This window comes from Oryx dammah, unplaced genomic scaffold (assembly GCF_014754425.2).
Source record: "Oryx dammah isolate SB20612 unplaced genomic scaffold, SCBI_Odam_1.1 HiC_scaffold_26, whole genome shotgun sequence".
NCBI classification, from domain to species: domain Eukaryota; kingdom Metazoa; phylum Chordata; class Mammalia; order Artiodactyla; family Bovidae; genus Oryx; species Oryx dammah.
In genome coordinates this window covers 59,423,044-59,443,311 of record NW_024070210.1, presented here as the reverse complement: position 1 = coordinate 59,443,311, position 20,268 = coordinate 59,423,044, and the positions used below count along the sequence as shown (strand labels likewise).

General features: G+C 35.3%; 1 protein-coding gene across 1 annotated transcript in view; it reads right to left on the bottom strand.

Moving 5' to 3' along the window:
• SOS2 (SOS Ras/Rho guanine nucleotide exchange factor 2) overlaps positions 1 to 20,268 on the bottom strand; it is a 100,120-nt gene that overhangs the window by 30,327 nt on the left and 49,525 nt on the right. Inside the window, exons 8-12 of the mRNA XM_040226783.1 lie at positions 17,317 to 17,415; positions 4,889 to 5,016; positions 3,060 to 3,715; positions 2,570 to 2,651; positions 854 to 976 (exon numbers count right to left, since the gene is read on the bottom strand). Of these exons, the coding sequence (XP_040082717.1) occupies positions 854 to 976; positions 2,570 to 2,651; positions 3,060 to 3,715; positions 4,889 to 5,016; positions 17,317 to 17,415 (1,088 nt within the window). The remainder of the gene's footprint in view (positions 1 to 853; positions 977 to 2,569; positions 2,652 to 3,059; positions 3,716 to 4,888; positions 5,017 to 17,316; positions 17,416 to 20,268) is intronic.

Below are 20,268 nucleotides of genomic sequence, written 5' to 3'. Positions count from 1 at the left end.
AGATAAAAAGTATATATAAAACTGAATCACTTTGCTGTACATCTGAAACACAAGATTATAAATCAACTGTACTTCAATAAATTTTTTTTTCAAAGTCATAAAAAAACAATTACTGAAATGACACTGTTTAGGTAAGTAACAGAGAAGGCAGTGGCACCCCACTCCAGTACTCTTGCCTGGGGAATCCCATGGATGGAGGAGCCTGGTAGGCTGCAGTCCATGGGGTCGCTAAGAGTCAGACACGACTGAGCGACTTCACTTTCACTTTTCACTTTCATGCATTGGAGAAGGAAATGGCAACCCACTCCAGTGTTCTTGCCTGGAGAATACCAGGAACAGGGGAGCCTGGTGGGCTGCCATCTATGCGGTCACACAGAGTCGGACACGACTGACGCGACTTAGCAGCAGCAGCAGCAGGTAAGTAACATATATCGATAGATCTTGTGGGAAAAGAGTGGGGAAAGAACTAGAACTTTCATAAATATTATAAACAGAAAAAAGTCCAGGATTACTAAATGATCACACTGAGACAAAAACGAAATCAAAAGTGTAGAGAGGACTGACAGTAGGCAAAATTCACATAAAATTAAAATATTTTTACTTATTAGGTACCCTAGCCTGTAAGCCATAACATATTGCCTGTGAGAGATATCTGATGCATATAACACAGTATATTTTAATAATTAAATTTCTTCAGGGAATTAAGAGTAGCTTCACATAGAAAGAACTTGAAAGTTTAACTGCTATGCAATTAATAAAATAACCTACATCTGAATTAAGAGGTAAAAATTTTTGTGCTAACTATATACTGAAAATTGAATGACACATAAAAAATACAATATTCAGGCCAAACCTAAGTTGTACTGGTTGGACGTATTCCTTGCGAAACCTTTTAAGGTCTGTACTGATGGGCTGCTCGCCTTTTTCTAATGCCAATTTATCTGCTTCAGTAGGTTCTGGCTCTGGAATTTCAAATCTAAGAAGAAAAGCAAAATGAGAGAAATTTTTTGTTGTTCATACAGAAATGAGGGTTTCAAATATAGCAGGAAAGATATTTTAACTAATAAGCAAACTTCTTTCCTACCTTTTATGTGAAAAGTGAAACTGATAAACTTCTCTTAAAGTACTACATACTACAAAAACTGCCCTTTAGCTATATAGTACTGAATATCTATATTCTTACTTTTATCAAAAGTTTAATAACTAGCACTGACCAACGTAGAAAAGGTGAATGGAAAAGATCCAAGAAGACAATCAATAGAGTATGACCTCTTTAAAAACATAACAGAAATACCTTATCTAATTCTATCTTTAATATGGAAGTAAATGTAAGTTTCCTTAAATAAATGAATATTAATCCAAAGGAAGTCCTACACTGAATTTTAAATAGTATTTAAAAAACATAACTAAGTGGAAAAAAAATCAAAGTTAAAAAAAATACCTTCCCCAACCACAGGAAATGTAGCTAAAATATAATAATGGGGCTTCCCTGGTGGCTCAGACAGTGGTGAATCAGCCTGCAATGCAGGAGGCCAGGGTTTGATCCCTGGGTCAGGAAGATCCTCTGGAGAAGTTAATAGCAACCCCAATATTCTTGCCTGGAGAATTCCATGGACAGAGGAGCCTGGTGGGTTACAGTCCGTGGAGTCACAAAGAGTCAAACACAACTGAGTGACTAACACTTTCACATAAATAATAGTAATAAATAAATATATAGAACATATGTGCCTTCCTTATTTTGAACATGAAAAGGCAACCAAGTAAATCTTCATAGCACATTATACTGACTCAGTCTGGTATAGTTAGCTTCATGGAATAACATAATGATAGAGGTCCAGATAAAAATCTGGTTAAGTTTTAAAATATAAAACAAAATTATGTTGAAGCTCAAATACTACAGTTTAACCTATAAAGCATTTTAAAGTACCACTAACATAATCAGTAAAAAAGGAAAAAGTCAATTCAAAACTTAATTTTTAAAAATTACTCAAGAAAGGAAATCTTAATTTTTTAGGTCTAATAATGATAGTGATTATGCTTTTAATAAGAATACTTATCTTTTAGAAATACTAATGGAAATAATACAGACAAATATGTTGCCAAGGATTTACTTCAAAATAATCCTGGGACGAGGGTATTCAAATCAACAGGGAAACAGATGAAATACAAGGAGATAATTATTGAAGTTGGATGATTGATAAATGGGATTTATTAACAGAATATATTTTCTCTTGCATGTTTAAAAATTTTTCACAATAAAAAGTTTGTTTTAAAAGTGAAAAGCTTCTTTCAAGGAAGCATTGTTTTATTGCATAGAAAAAATTTCATTAAAATTCATATTTTTTATCCTATAAAAATGAGTCTTTCTGATTACCACTGGGTAATCTGTTATAAACAGGGATTTCAGTAAGTATGCTACTTGAAGAGAATAATAATACTGTAAATTTAATGTTGAATAAATTATGTTCAAAAACTACCTGAGTACATACTAGGTACCTAGCACTTTGCAAGGTAAAACAGTTAACTTTTAAAAAAATGTAAAAGTAAGTAAAATAAATATTTTTCTTACCGTTCAGTCAGTAAGCTGAGTAATTCCTGTGGTTTACAAAATGAACGATATGTAGTAAGAAAGGTACGAACAAAATTGGGATCTGAAAAGGTAGAGCACATATTCAATTTATTCATATTCAATTTATTCAGCTTAATTAATTCAAAGCAGCATATTTTGGAGGCCTTCCTTTCTTTCTCTTTTTTTTTGGTTCCTCCCACTGTTGCTTTTCCTGCCAATTGTGGTATCTCTCGATAAAAGGATTGCTTCTTGATAAAGGGATGTTTTCAAATTCAAGATTCATGACCATAACATTTTGATGAATGTTTATTAATGAAGTTAACACTATACAGACATTTAATTAGGTATCTATTCCTATTGATTCTGCAGTATTCCTTTTAAATTTTAGAGGCAGTCCATTTTCTTCCTAGGCCCTAAGTGTTTCTGGACAATCTTGAAAAGGTTTTGGATCTTCTGCCCTATATAACCACTTGTAAAGAGCTTCACATACCTGCGTACATATGATATGTTAGCCTTTCAATTAATTTCACCACAGTTCCTCCTTTAATAATGGGGATTCCACTTCTACTCTGCAAGTTGTCTTCAAAAACAATGTTTTCCTCAGAGTCTTTTACCACAAAACGATACACTTCAGGACTCGGTAATCTCAGTGGTTGTTCATTTTCTTCCTTCAATAACACCGAGTCTAGCATGCGATCCAGAGTGCTACGATACTGAAGGGAAATAAGCGCTGCCATCCAGTTATTTTTCTCTTCAGCAGACTTAGCAGCATATATGGTGCTGTTTTCATCTTTGGATACTAACTCAAAAGCATGCTTGCACTCACAAGTATCTTCTCTATCGCATATCTGTATCTTCCTCATGACAAATTTCTCTTTTAGTCTGTACTCTGCACTGCTGCATCCTGGGAGGCGTGACTGGCTGTGGTTGGGTTTGCAGCTGATCATTAAGCCATCAAAGAGAAAAACATGCCGTTCATGCTTAGCACCAATTCTTGTCAATGGGCCTTCCATAATAAATTCATTACAACACTGTCCAATGTCTTTGCCTTCCCATCCATCTATGTTTTTCTGAATTTCATTCATTTTTTTAATAGCCAGGTGCTTGCTTCTTAATTGACGATTATAAAAAGGGCAAACAGGATCCCTAAAAAAAAAAAACAAAAACACACAAAAAACAAGATAAATTTAGCTTACTCAATGGCTAAGCAACCTTAATTGCCTGAAGTACAAACTACTTTAAATCAAATGACAAAAATATTAAATAACTAAACACTAAATTTTGCATACAGCATTTACTTTCTCCTAACGAAGATCATGGCATCTGGTCCCTTCACTTTATGGGAAATAGATGGGGAAACAGGGGAAACAGTGTCAGACTTTATTTTGGGGGGCTCCAAAATCACTGCAGATGGTGACTGCAGCCATGAAATTAAAAGACGCTTATTTCTTGGAAGAAAAGTTATGACCAACCTACATAGCATATTGAAAAGCAGAGACATTACATTGCCTACAAAGGTCCGTCTAGTCAAGGCTATGGTTTTTCCTGTGGTCATGTATGGATGTGAGAGTTGGACTGTGAAGAAAGCTGAGTGCCGAAGAATTGATGCTTTTGAACTGTGGTGTTGGAGAAGACTCTTGAGAGTCCCTTGGACTGCAAGGAGATCCAACCAGTCCATTCTGAAGGAGATCAGCCCTAGGATTTTTTTGGAGGGAATGATGCTGAAGCTGAAACTCCAGTACTTTGGCCACCTCATGTGAAGAGCTGACTCACTGGAAAAGACTCTGATGCTGGGAGGGAATGGAGACAGGAGGAGAAGGGGATGACAGAGGATGAGATGGCTGGATGGCATCACTGACTCGATGGATGTGAGTCTGAATGAACTCCCAGAGATGGTGATGGACAGGGAGGCCTGGCGTGCTGCAATTCACGGGGTCGCAAAGAGTCGGACACGACTGAGTGACTGAACTGAACTGAACTTTGCCATTAAATAATACATGCTTCAATTTCATTATTCGGAAAGAGAAATAGTAGAGACTTGACATGATTCCTGAGGTCCTAAGAATTAAAATGAAAATAATACTAAATTTCTTATATAAATAATATGTTATTAAATATATCTTTTAAAAATTTATTAAATATATCTTAACAATATGACAACACCAATTTTAAAAGGCTAAAGGGCAAAAGAAAAATGTAAAACAAAAGTATAACTCTCAAGAATGCAACTATCACTGTAAGTAACACTTCAGAAAACCAGACATCAGATTTAAGTGAAATACTGCATAAGCATTCATATTTTCAACAGTGTGGAATTACCCAGGTCGGCGTCTAGGTGAGTACTGCTTGTAAATTCGGTCCATACTACCTTGGAGATTCATGAGAGCAGTAATAGCTTGGTTCAAACATTCTCTGTCTTCATGCTCTTCACTACATATTTTCAATTGCTAAGAAAAACCAAACAGAAAAATTAAACCTGCATTGTTCAATTCTTTCCCTTTCTCATACTTAGAGGAAACAGCAACAAACATTATGAACTCTAAAAGAATTTTAAGTATACTTAATAAAAACAATTATAATTTTATATAATTAAGTATACCTCCTGATCCTTCAAAACAGCCCTCTTTCTACATATGCAAATACAATACAGATATAAAGTACTATAACCACTACAATCATAAAAAACAAAAAGTAAATTTCCAGGTTATTTCCAGAAAATGTCTTGAAAAAGACATTTTTCCAGACATATAAAAATAGTTTAAAATATGCAAAACATGAGGCTTACAAGTTACTTTTATTTGTAACTATGAATAGAGAAAAGATAAACATATACTATTTCACATTCTCTAATGATTAAATTCTTAACTTTTAGAGATTTCTAAGAGCTTGCATATTTTTGTTACACAATAAAATCAAGTATGCTAATTTTAGCAATTCAATCTTTCATAAACTTTTCTACAAACAGCATCACAAAAAGATCCAACTGACATTTTTTACAACATAAAATTCAACTATTCTAGTAAGCATCAAGAATCCATGAAAATTAATATCCTATCTTACTAATCCTTAGAAATGACATTTATAATAACAAATTACATTATTAATCTTAACAACTCTGGCTTTATTTCATTTAAGCAAAAACTTCTCTAATAGCTCAGTCTCAAAATGGAAGAAAATTCACCTTATAATAAATAATTCAGACTGGATGATGTGTCAGTGCTTTGATAGAAGAACTCCAAGAGGAGCATTATACAGAGATTATGTAGATATAAATACACATTTATATGAGAATATGGAAAAATTAAAATTGCTTCAGAAAAATTTTAAAAGTTTAAGTCTATTTCATGATCTTAAACTACCTTACTAGAAATTTTGTGATAAATTTTCCTTAGAACAATCCAAGAACAATCTGAAAACCATTCAGCAATGGCTCTTTTTCCTCAGCAAGGAACTGAATGGATGCTGTTTAAGTACTAGGTCCATTACCTTTCACATATACATCTAGAAATTATTCTCTATATGCGGCAGAGACCCATTAGATATTTTTCAAGATACATATAGAAATCTTGCTATCAAAGATTTGCAATATAAATAATTTAAGTGACTATCATCATCTCCAGATTTAAGAAATAAATTGAAAAGATGAAGGGAAAAAGACTTTAAAAATAACCCACAGGTTTTAAAAGTGATTAGCACTTGATCACTTTGACTTCTAAAGGTGAAAATTACTACCAAAGCACTTCATTTTTCTGTTTGAAAGCTTCTTACAAAAAGATTCTTTTCAGCTACACTCTAAAATATTTCCCTAATAAAGACACTGATGATACAAAATGCTTGACTACAGATTTTTTATTTTTACTGCTTCTGTTGATCCAAATTTCCAAATTATCACTAATAATGAGGTTCTACCAAAATGAGAACTGCTTTTCAATTTAGATGTATGAGGACACTAAATTTCTATTGTAAATTTCATTGTAAGGTTGCTCAAACTCTTCCACGCAAGTGGCCTTATCATTTCTACATATCCATGAATAATTTCAGGCTATCAAAGAGAAATAAAACTTCAGGATGTTTAAAGCACAGGATTTCCCAGTGATATAAGTATACAAAACAATGGCTTTCTTTGGCATAAACACAGTCCAACAATTTGCTAAATAAACATTTCTTGAATTTGGGCAGTAAGATTCAATAAACATCAGATTAATGAAAACCCAAGCTAATTCTCTATAGATATTTGAGAGAATATATTCTTACCATGATGTAGAAATTACCATACTGAATTACCTTGCATGTAAGTCATGCACTTTCACATTGATAGTGCTTTCTGCATATCTGTCTGTGCTTCTCTTATCTACCTGGTGAATTTAGCCTCTATGATTACAATTCAAATGCCTCCTCCTTAGGAAGCTCTTTCCTTTTTCCTCCCCCTTGAATTTTTTCCTTTGAAATAATATCAGATTTGTAGAAAAGTTATAAAAATAATGTAAGCAACTCTTGTTACTCGGAGTCACCAGTTTTTAACACTTACAAGAATCTACCTGCATATACCAGAGACCTGGGTTCGATCCATGGGTGGGGAAGATCCCCTGGAGATCATGTCAACCCACTCCAGTATTCTTGCCTGGAGAATCCCATGGACAGAGGAACTTGGCAAGCTACAGTTCATGGGGTCACAAAGAGAAGAACGTGACTGCGCGACTAACACTACTACTACTGCCACAAAAGCTATCCCATTCTGTGCGTGAGTGTATGTGGCATTCTCCCCCTGAACCATCTGAGAGTAGTCTGTGACACAATTCTCTCAGTTCCTTGTTGAGGAAGGTGCTGTGCTTGCTGTGCTTGGTTGCTCAGTTGTGTCCGACTCCTTGTGACCCCGTGGATTGTAGCCTGCCAGGCTCCTCTGTCTATGGGGATTCTCCAGGCAAGAATACTGGAGTGAGTAGCCATGACCTCCTCCAGGGGATCTTTCCAACCCAGGGATCAAACTCAGGTCTCCCGCCATTGCTAAATGGCTCTGAGATTGTTTCTGGAACATCAGGGAAACTCAAATACATCACAAACTATTCTCAAATAGTGTCATTTCCCTTATTCTTTTGATATTTCAGCGTGTCTTAGAACAAAAATTCTTTTATGGTATAGTGATAACTTCAGGAAACTTTTGCTTAATGTCCCAATCCTGTTCTTAGAGCAATCCCACCCACCCCCTCCCCACCCCAATACAGGATCCAGTCAGTTTGTACTTAGTCGTCATGTTTCTATTATCTCTTTTAATCTGTAATAGTCCCTCAGCATTTACCTTTTATGGCTCCCTCAATTTAATAACACCAACATACCAGAACAGGATGATAAATTCCAGCATACCCAACACTCATATACATCTTTTTCTAACTTTCCTAGACAGAGTTGGTAATTCCTGCCTCACTATCCCATAGAATTACTTCTATTAGGCACTTACTATATTGTAATTATTTGTCTGACATTTATCTTCTTTACTAAAACATGAACTCTTTAGCTTGGGGATATATTTTATTCATTTTTGGTACAGTACCCACAAATGGTAGGTACCCAAGAAAGTAATGAGAATGAGTGACTGTTGTATAAATACTTAGAATCTTGTTAAGTGTTTAGACAAATAACAACAATGAACATTTATTAAGCTCTTGATAAAAAGCATTCTGTGCATGCTCTTTTATGCATTAGCTTATTTAATGCTTGTTACAACTCTGTAAGATAAGTACTATCATCATACACGGCACAGATGAAGAAACTGAGGCACCCAAGATAAACCAAGGAACTCAGATTCCAGGGTCCATCCTTTTTGCATGCCTCTCTCCAATGACACCAAACACAATTACGCAAAAAACTGGACTATGCCAAACTCTGGTGAATGAATTGAAGGGGATTCCCCTTTATCTTAACAATAAACTGGACAATTACACAGTTTAAGAAATAAAATGAAGTGTGCTTTGGGAAAGAGGTCAAAGAGAATAAAAGTGAAAGTGAAAGAAAGTGAAGTCTCTCAGTCGTGTCGGACTCTGCGTCCATGGACGCCTACCAGGCTCCTCTGTCCATGGGATTTTCCAGGTAAGAATACTGGAGTGGGTTGCCATTTCCTTCTCCCAAAGAGAATAAATGCCCTTGTAATTTATGCTTAAACTAAGTAATAAAGGGGAAATAATCTTTCATTAATGTGTAGTACCTTATGAATTTGACTGAAGAATATATTCTTTGCTTACCTGATAAACACTATTCTCCTTAGTAGCATATATGTGCATCTTGCCTAAGATTTTATTCTTTATGTAAGTTTTTTCTTAACTCTAAGACTTCACTGAAACTCTTGAATTTCTATAAGCTGCTGTATCAATTCGGGATATGAATTCATTTATGTTCAACTCTTTGTGACCCCATGGACTGTACGATTTTCCAGGAAAGAATACTGGAGTGGGTTGCCATTTCCTCCTCCAGGGATCCAACCTGCGTCTCCTGCACTGGCAGGTGAATTCTTACCACCGAGCCATCTGGGAAGCCCATCTATTACAGATATATGTGCCTAAGACAGGAGAAATTGTATTAAATTATGAATTTATCTCTAATTTATTATGCTGGGAGTTCAGTTTAGATGTGAAATAATATATGTGATCAATTCTCTTTCGGTAATAATAAACTTCTCTCTAGATTTTCATAAAAATAGGATTTTAGAAATTTGGTGGGAAATTCAACTCAATAAAACCTGTTACTTCTCTTTATGTGCTTTTTAAAAATGTGCATTATCTTCCTTCAGATATCTTTGAGTGTACTGAAAAAGTAAATATTACATAGTAAAATATTCTCACATATTTTTTTCAAGAGTCAGAACATTTCTTTTAATAGACATTATCTCAACTTCTTGATGTGATAAATACATTTACATACACACATAGGAATGCTTTATTGTCACTTTCTCTGTAGGTGACAAAGTAATTGTTACATAATGTTAACAATTAGAGAATCTAGATGAAGGGAGCATACTATTTTTGTAACTTTTTCCCTATATTTTCAAAGTAAAAGGTTAAAAAAAATATTACCCAAAGAAACATTTTCAATTGTTTCACTGAAATATTGGCTTATCTTTCCCAATGAACTTCATTAAAGTTATTAATAATAGGTATTCCTATTAAGCTTCAAAGTAACATAGATTAAGTTCTCTTCAGAGGAAAATATTTATTCTTTCCATTACTAAATTTCCAGGGAATGACCAGAGTAAGAGAGTAGAAGAATGTTACTTGGATTTGAAAAAATCAATTCTGAACTGAGAGTTGATATGTTCCTAGTAACAGAAGGATAAACAGATTTTTTTTCTTAGAATATAAGAAGTATATTATAAAGATGCTTATAAATCAGGAAATGAATTTGTGATTTCTGTTTCCTCTTACATAAAGGTTGGAATATATTAAGGAAAAAAAAAACTAAAATTTATCTGAGAAAAATAAAGAAAATGAAAGTAGTTTATGATTAACCCCAGAGGGGCTTAAATTGGAAAAGAACAAAAAAAGAATCATATTACCTATACCATGAACTTGAAAGTATTGCTAAAAGTAATAATAATCCAACAACAAAATACTATTTTACAAGTGTAAAATAATTTTAGGAAAACTATATATGATATCCTATAATTTCTCATTATGTAGTTGTTTTTCTGTCTTGTTTACCATAAATTCTGACTCTGAGAAGTAAAACTCAAATATTTAAACATTATGTCCATAAATAAATCTTCCTTAGTACATGACCAAGGCAAATATTTCAAATTAAAACTGGCCTAAAACTGCTCCAGGACAGTGTTTTTTATTCCCAAAGGAACATGACAGCCTTAAGATACACTGGTCGAGCCTTCTTTCCTATGGGTCTCATCCCAAAGTAAGCTCAATATGAAATGAAATTTCTTTTGGATGAGTGCTTGAGCTCAAACAGTATCACAAAAAGACAGTCATCAGAATGGGAGACAGTACTGGAAATGACACATCCAAAAAGGTTTAATATTAATATTCAGAATATATAAAGAACTCCTATAAAACCATCACCTTTACAAATAACCCAAATAAAAAGTGGGCAAAGGACTTGAATAGACATTTCTCCAAAGAAGATACAGAAATGGTCAAAAAGCAAATAAAAGGATGCTCACTATCACAAATAGGGAAATACAAGTCAAAACCATGAGATACCATCTCACATCCATCGGCAAGGCTATTATCAAAAAATAAAAATATAGAAAATAACAAGTGCTGGCAAGGAAGTGGAGAAACTGTAAACAGTGTGTGCTGTTGGTGGAAATGTAAAATAGTATAAAGTTACTACAGAATCTTATACAGTGCTTCCTCAAAAAATTAAAACAGTATCACCCTATGATGCAGCAATTTCACTTCTGGCTATATATCCAAAGAACTGAAAACAGTCTTGATGATGTATTTGTTCACAGCAATATTATTTACAATAGCGAAAAAGCAGAAGCGATCCACGTGTCCAACAGCACTGGGTGTATAACAATATACTTAACACTACTGAACTGTACGCTCGAAATGGTTAAGACAGTAAATTTCATGTTTGACCACAACTAAAAAATAGTAAAATATTAGTAAAAGGAACAGTATCACAGAACAGATATAAAAGTAAAAAGTAATTTCTTATCTGATCATGTGATAATTCTCTTTGCTTATGTCTAGAATTAGTCCTTATTTCAGTTTTTCAAAATATATGTCATAATATACTGAATTATGAAATGAATACATCCTTTTTTAAAAAAAGAAACAGAATAGAATAACAGAATATAGGGTAGGAATATATTGGATGAAATGCTGAGTAGCATTTCAAAAACCTCTTTGCTTTGTGTGTGTGTGTTCATATAGCATTATCATGATGTTAAATGTATTTCTTACTATGGATCATTCCCACTGTATAACATACAGACTGATTCCCACAGGACAATAATGCTATAAATAAATGGGTCACTTTCTAGAATACCTAGGCCCTTGTGATCCCACTAACTTAGTCATATAATTACCAAGAATCAGTAGTAAATGTTTCCAAATATGAATGACAGTTGGGCTTATGTTGTAATTATATAATTCAATAACTATATAAGCTAAAGAAATATGACTATAAAAATATTTATATGAAAACTCAAATCAATAACTTTAAAGGCAAGTCATTTTTAAAAGATATAGGGAAGACAAATCATAAAAGATTTGGAAAAATTATAAAAATTTAGATTTCTGCAATCAGATTGCTTTACAAGGATCTTAAAGGTAATGTACCATCTAAAATAAATGGAAAGTAGAAATCATAGAGATACTTTTTGTGACTTAAGCAAGATTCATACTTAAAGAAAAGCTTTTACCCTAAGTCAACAGATTAGCATATAAATATATACAAATGTTCATCTCTAGGGGTTTTGTGTGTGTTTATTAAAATGATTATGACTGATAATTAAAATGATTTATGATTCTTCAGTTCATTTTCAATTAATTGACCAACTACTAGTCCCAATCACATTGGCTAAAAATACTTGGAGTCCAGTAATTAATTGGTAGTAAAAGTAGCTGTGGCATTAGGATGAAGAGTTAGTGTCTGTTTTTAGATTCAGACCTCAGAGATTTTAAAACTAATCATCTAGACAGGGGAAAAAAAGTAAGCTTCTATTATACCTAACTTCTACTATAGTTAGGTCCATGAATCAAGGCAAATTGGAAGTGGTCAAACAGGAGATGGCAAGAGTGAACGTCGACATTCTAGGAATCAGTGAACTAAAATGGATTGGAATGGGTGAATTTAACTCAGATGACCATTATATCTACTACTGCGGGCAGCAATCCCTTAGAAGAAATGGAGTAGCCATCAAGGTCAACAAAAGAGTCCGAAATGCAGTACTTGGGTGCAATCTCAAAAACGACAGAATGATCTCTGTTCGTTTCCAAGGCAAACCATTCAATATCACAGTAATCCAAGTCTATGCACCAACCAGTAACACTGAAGAAGCTGAAGTTGAACGGTTCTATGAAGACCTACAAGACCTTTTAGAACTAACACCTAAAAAAGATGTCCTTTTCATTATAGGGGCCTGGAATGCAAAAGTAGGAAGTCAAGAAACACCTGGAATAACAGGCAAATTTGGCCTTGGAATGCGGAATGAAGCAGGGCAAAGGCTAATAGAGTTTTGCCAAGAGAACGCACTGGTCATAGCAAACATCCTCTTCCAACAACACAAGAGAAGACTCTACACATGGACATCACCAGATGGACAACACTGAAATCAGATTGATTATATTCTTTGCAGCCAAAGATGGAGAAGCTCTATACAGTCAGCAAAAACAAGAGCGGGAGCTGACTGTGGCTCAGATCATGAGCTCCTTATTGCCAAATTCAGACTTAAATTGAAGAGAGTATGGAAAACCACTAGACCATTCAGGTATGACCTAAATCAAATCCCTTATGATTATACAGTGGAAGTGAGAAATAGATTTAGGGACTAGATCTGATAGACAGTGTCTGATGAACTATGGACGGAGGTTCATGACATTGTACAGGAGACAGGGAGCAAGACGATCCCCATGGAAAAGAAATGCAAAAAAATGGCTGTCTGGGGAGGCCTTACAAATAGCTGTGAAAAGAAGAGAAGTGAAAAGCAAAGGAGAAAAGGAAAGATATAAGCATCTGAACGCAGAGTTCCACAGAATAGCAAGAAGAGATAAGAAAGCCTTCTTCAGCGATCAGTGCAAAGAAATAGAGGAAAATAACAGAATGGGAAAGACTAGAGATCTCTTCAAGAAAATTAGAGATACCAAGGGACCATTTCATGCAAAGATGGGCTCAAGAAAGGACAGAAATGGTATGGACCTAACAGAAGCAGAAGATATTAACAAGAGGTGGCAAGAATACACAGAAGAACTGTACAAAAAAGATCTTCACGACCCAGATAATCACGATGGTGTGATCACTCACCTAGAGCCAGACATCCTGGAACGTGAAGTCAAGTGGGCCTTAGAAAGCATCACTACAAACAAAGCTAGTGGAGGTGATGGAATTCCAGTTGAGCTATTTCAAATCCTGAGAGATGATGCTTGCTGTGAAAATGCTGCACTCAATATGCCAGGAAATCTGGAAAACTCAGCAGTGGCCACAGGACTGGAAAAGGTCAGTGTTCATTCCAATCCCAAAGAAAGGCAATGCCAAAGAATGCTCAAACTACTGCACAATTGCACTCATCTCACATGCTAGTAAAGTAATGCTCAAAATTCTCCAAGCTAGGCTTCAGCAATACGTGAACCGTGAACTTCCAGATGTTCAAGCTGGTTTTAGAAAAGGCAGAGGAACCAGAGATCAAATTGCCAACATCCACTGGATCATAGAAAAAGCAAGAGAGTTCCAGAAAAGCATCTATTTCTGCTTTATTGACTATGCCAAAGCCTTTGACTGTGTGGATCACAATAAACTGTGGAAAATTCTGAAAGAGACGGGAATACCAGACCACCTGACTTGCCTCTTGAGAAACCTATATGCAGGTCAGGAAGCAACGGTTAGAACTGGACATGGAACAACAGCCTGGTTCCAAATAGGAAAAGGAGTATGTCAAGGCTGTATATTGTCACCCTGCTTATTTAACTTATATGCAGAGTACATCATAAGAAACGCTGGGCTAGAAGACGCACAAGCTGGAATCAAGACTGCCAGGAGAAATATCAGTAACCTCAGATATGCAGATGACACCACCCTTATGGCAGAAAGTGAAAAGGAGCTAAAAAGCCTCTTGATGAAAGTGAAACAGGTGGATGAAAAAGTTGGCTTAATGCTCAACATTCAGAAAACTAAGATCATGGCATCTGGTCCCATCACTTCATGGGAAATAGATGGGGAAACAGTGGAAACAGTGTCAGACTTTATTTTGGGGGGCTCCAAAACCACTGCAGATGGTGACTGCAGCCATGAAATTAAAAGACACTTACTCCTTGGAAGAAAAGTTATGACATAGCATATTCAAAAGAAAAGACATTACTTTGCCAACAAAGGTCCGTCTAGTCAAGGCTATGGTTTTTCCAGTGGTCATGTATGGATGTGAGAGTTGGACTGTGAAGAAGGCTGAGCACTGAAGAATTGATGCTTTTGAACTGTGGTGTTGGAGAAGACTCTTGAGAGTCCCTTGGACTACAAGGAGATCCAACCAGTCCATTCTGAAGGAGATCAACCCTGGGTGTTCTTTGGAAGGAATGATGCTAAAGCTGAAGCTCCAGTACTTTGGCCACCTCATGCGAAGAGTTGACTCACTGGAAAAGACTCTGATGCTGGGCGGGATTGGGGGCAGGAGGAGAAGGGGACGACAGAGGATGAGATGGCTGGATGGCATCACCGACTCGATGGATGTGAGTTTGAGTGAACTCCAGGAGTTGGTGATGGACAGGGAGGCCTGGCGTGCTGTGATTCATGGGGTCGCAAAGAGTCGGACATGACTGAGCGACTGAACTGAACTTAACTGATTATAGTTAAGTTGGGATTTTTAAATGTTGGCAAATACTAGAAGGCAACTATAAAACTAATGATGGGACTTCCAATTAGACATGAACATTCTCTTAAAACTTTTAGGAATCTAAGTGTACATCTGTGGCTGCTGATATATTATTCATGTGAAGCCTACAATCCTTTCTATGAGTTCTTTATGGATGCATTACTCTCCATGGAGATACACAAAATCAAGGTGCTCATCTATTTGTGTACAAAAGCTAGCGAGCTCCAGTATCACACATTATGGGTAGTAAGACTCCATAATAAAAGAATTCTTGAGGTAGGTATTCATTATTGTCGTTGTTTAGTCGCTAAGTCCTGTCTGACTTTTGCAACCCTATGGACTATAGCCCGCCAGGCTCCACTGTGCATGGAATTTCCCAGGCAAGAATACTGGGGTGGGTTGTCATTTCCTTCTCCAGGGGATCTTCCTCTTGAAGGGATCAAACCTACATCTCCTGCCTTAGCAGGTGGGTTCTTTACCACTGAGCTACCAGGGAAGCCAAGATATTCATTAGAAATCATCTAAAGATTTCTTTGCCTAGATGTCTACTAAGTTCAGTTATTCTGGCTTTTATTTTAAATATTACTAATGAGTTATATGGAAAAGTTAGAACAGGTTGTCTAAACCAACAACTTGATATAGATACAGTGTCTATATATAGACAAAGATAGTATACTCTATATACACAGAGATATAATATCTATATAAATAATGAATAATAAAGAAAAACCACACATGATCTCATTAGTGAAACTAAACTCTTAGAAATATGGAATATATTCAGCTTTAGTTGATGCACAACAGTAAGAAAAACAATCAGAAAAACTCCAAAGACAAGACCCAGAAGATATTTACAATGGCAAAAGACTTGAATGATACTATAAAAAGTTATTCAAAAGGCCAATCAACATATGTACAAGCACATTAATAATCAAGAAAATATAAAATAAAACATTAGTTACCATTATAAATAGATATGATAGAAAATCTTAAATCTGAAAAATGCATAAAGAGAGACGTCATGCATTCTGGTAGGAGTATAAACTGTACTTTGGAAAACTTTCCACTTTGGAAAACTGCCTGACCTCATCTATTAAATTTGAAAACATACACACCTTATGACCAAGCAATTCTAACGCTGAGTACATACTCTAGAGAAACAAAATGCATGTACCTGTGTATCAAGAGACAGAAAAAAGAGTACCAATAGAAGTGTTATCAGTAATAGCAAGAAAACTGTTGTTCAGCCAGAGAACAATAAATAAATCATGGTTTATTCAAACAATGGAAAAAATTAAATTAGAAAAACATAAAATAACATCAGTGAATCTTATGTTGTATGTTAGCGCTCAGTCATGTACAACTCTTTGTGACCCCATGAACTGCAGCCCATGAGGCTCTGTTGTCCATGGGATCAATGAATCTTACAAATATCAATGTAACTTTGAGAGAAGATAAAAGACACAAAATACTATAATAATTTGATCTAATTGATAAAAAGCTCAGAAACAGGCTACATATATTTTTACTGAATATACATAGGTGGTCAAACTGTAAAGAAAAGCAAAAAAGTAACTGCCATTAAAGTCAGAGCAATGACTTACCTCTGGTGTGCTTATACATTACATTTATTTATTATAAAGCATGTTTACATTTTTCTCTAAGTATACACCATAAAGTTTATACTACATATTAGACCCTTAGAAATTCAGTATATTTTTATGTGTACTGATTTAAAAACGAGTTCAAGTTTTATCACAATTTTAATTTTTAATTTATTACTTGGGTTCTACCTACTACATTGCATGGGGAAAAGGTATCAACTTTAAACGTGTTTTTCTTGACAAGTTATATATGACAGAAGTTTAGAACAATGTTATACATAAAAGTTATTAATTACCTTTATAAAATATGAAGTTAAACCATTGTTGCTGTGTGTCTCCAAAAATTAATTTTTAAAAAGTCAACTTTTTCATGTTATTACTTTGAGAATTTATATTATCGAGTGATAGATAAAGTAACATTTTCCTCTATCTACAACTTGGAAATTATATGAATATAAAAAATAAAGGCATTTCTCTATGGTTCATGCGAAGTAGGAAAACATTTAAGATACTTTCTTTTCAGGAATAAAAACTATTAAAACTAACATCAGATAAAAAGTTTTTAAGTCTCATAAATCTAAGTATTTCTTTTTGTTAAAAAATTTTTATCTTACCTTTAATAATTCAAAATAGTGCCAACAATGATATACTGGCACCAGCATAAGGCGTGGAAGGACATAACGAACTGCCTCTTTAAAACCATCAGCAATGGACTGCAAAGTGAAAAGACAAAATAATATATCTCTGATATAAAGGTTACGTAAACAGCAGTGCCTAACAGAAGTAGTTTTTAAGAATACAAGATACAGGAAACACTCTGGCAGTCCAGTGGTTAGGACTCGCCACTTTAACTGCTGGAGCCTTGGTTTCAATCTCTGGTGGGAGAACTAAGATCCCACAAGCTGCTAGGATCCCAGCAGCTGCACACAACTTAGCAACAACAATAACAACTTAGACTAAACAACAATAATAACAACTTAGACTAAACAACAGCAACATAAGGGTACAGATATCTTTAATGGAACTAGTTTCTAGTCTAACCTCATTTGTGTTTTGGGCATGACTTAAAAAAAAAAAAAAACAAGATAGAGATGTATCAAAACTATAATGAAAGCATTCTATATTGAAATTGAGTGCTATAAATCAAGTTTTTTCCTTAAGTTATCAGCTAATTAAAAATATACATTTCATCTTTCATGGCTAATATAACTTTAACAACAGTCTTCTCAGCTTTTTTTCCTAAAGTTTTGGGTTCCACATACCATAAAGGAATGCTGAAAAGCTATACACATCTTCTCACAGATTTCTATGTCACTTTTACTCAAAATGTTTTAAGTTTAAGTAGTTACAAAGAATGTGTTTGGGGGGATATGGTACATTGCAGATGTGATTTAAACCTATTTCACCAAACAACAATCAAATAAATTTCAGATTTAGCTCATTTAACTTAAGAAAAATGCTGTCATATAACTTAATTGATACAGCCAATCTTCACTGTCAAAATAAACAGCCAGATCAGACTAAATTTCCACAACAGGTCTGACTTCACTCTTAAATTGAAATACACATGTTAATACACAGTCTTAAGTACAGGAAGCATCTGAAAGAAACTATAACTGCTTCTAACATAGCATGTTCAAGTATGAGAGCTTTACAAGCCTCCCCTCTCCTTTATCATAATGGAATCAGTGGATAAAAATGGATGGGAATGGGTGAATTTAATTCAGATGACCATTATATCTACTACTGTGGGCAAGAATCCCTTAGAAGAAATGGAATAGCCATCACAGTCAACAAGAGTCCAAAATGCAGTTCTTGGCTGCAACCTTAAAAACAACAGAATGATCTCAGTTTGTTTCCAAGGCAAACCATTCAACATTCCAGCAATCCAAGTCTATGCCCCAGCCACCAACACCGAAGAAGCTGAAGGTGATCAGAAGACCTAGAAGACCTCCTAGAACTAACACGAAAAACAGATGTCCTTTTCATCATAAGGGACTGGAATGCAAAAGTAGGAAGTCAAGAGATACCTGGAGTAACAGGCAAGTTTGGCCTTGGAGTACAAAATGAAGCAGGGCAAAAACACTAACAGATATCTGCCAGGACAACTCACTGGTCATAGCAAACACCCTTTTTCAACAACATAAGAGAACACTTTACACATGGACATCACCAAATGGTCAATACTGAAATCAGATTGATTACAGTGTAGCCAAAGATGGAAAAGCTGTATACAGTCAGCAAAAACAAGACTGAGAGCTGACTGTGGCTCAGATCATCAGCTCCTCATAGCAAAATTCAGGCTTAAACTAAAGAAAGCAGAGTAAACCACTAGGCCAGTCAGGTCTGACTTAAATAAAATCCTCTATGAATATACAGGGGAGGTGATGAAAAGAGATTCATGGTATTAGATCTAGATATCAAGGGAACATTTCATGCAAAGATGAGCACAATAAAGGACAGAAATGGTATGGACCTAATAGAAGCAGAAGATATTAACAAGAGGTGGCAAGAATACACAGAAGAACTATACAAAAAAGATCTTCATGACCCAGATAACCACGATGGTGTGATCACTCACCTAAAGACAGACACCCTGGAATGCGAAGTCAAGTGGGCCTTAGGAAGCATTGCTATGAACAAACCTAGAGGAGGTGATGGCATTCCAGTTGAGCTATTTCAAATCCTGAGAGATGATGCTGTGAAAGTGCTGCACTCAATATGCAAACTGAAATATGCAATATGAAATCTGGAAAACTCAGCAGTGGCCACAGGACTGGAAAAGGTCAGTTTTCATTTCAATCCCAAAGAAAGGCAATGCCAAAGAATGTTCAAAGAATGTTCAAACTGTACCACACAATTGTACTCATCTCACATGCTAGCAAAGTAATGCTCAAAATTCTCCAAGCCAGGCTTCAACAGTATGTGAACTGTGAACTTCCAGATGTTCAAGCTGGATTTAGAAAAGGCAGAGGAACCAGAGATCAAATTGTCAACATCTGCTCGATCATCAAAAAAGCAAGAGAGTTCCAGAAAAACATCTACTTTTGCTTTATTGACTATGCCAAAGCCTTTGATGGGATCAAAACAAACTGGAAAATTCTGAAAGAGATGGGAATACCAGACCACCTTACCTGCCTCCTGAGAAATATGTACACAGATCAAGAAGCAACAATTAGAACTGGACATGGAATAACAGACTGGTTCCAAATTGGGAAAGGAGTACATCAAGGCTGTATATTGTCACCCTGCTTATTTAACTTATATGCAGAGTACATCATGCAAAATGCCAGGCTGGAAGAAGCACAAGCTGGAATCAAGATTGCCGGGAGAAATATCAGTAACCTCAGATATGCAGATGACACCACCCTTATGGCAGAAAGCAAAGAAGAACTAAAGAACCTCTTGATGAAACTGAAAGAGGAGAGTGAAAAAGTTGGTTTAAAACTCAACATTCAGAAAACTAAGATCATGGTGTCCAGTCCCATCACTTCATGGCAAATAGATGGCGAAACAATGGAAACAGTGACAGACTTTATTTTTGGGGGGCTCCAAAATCACTGCAG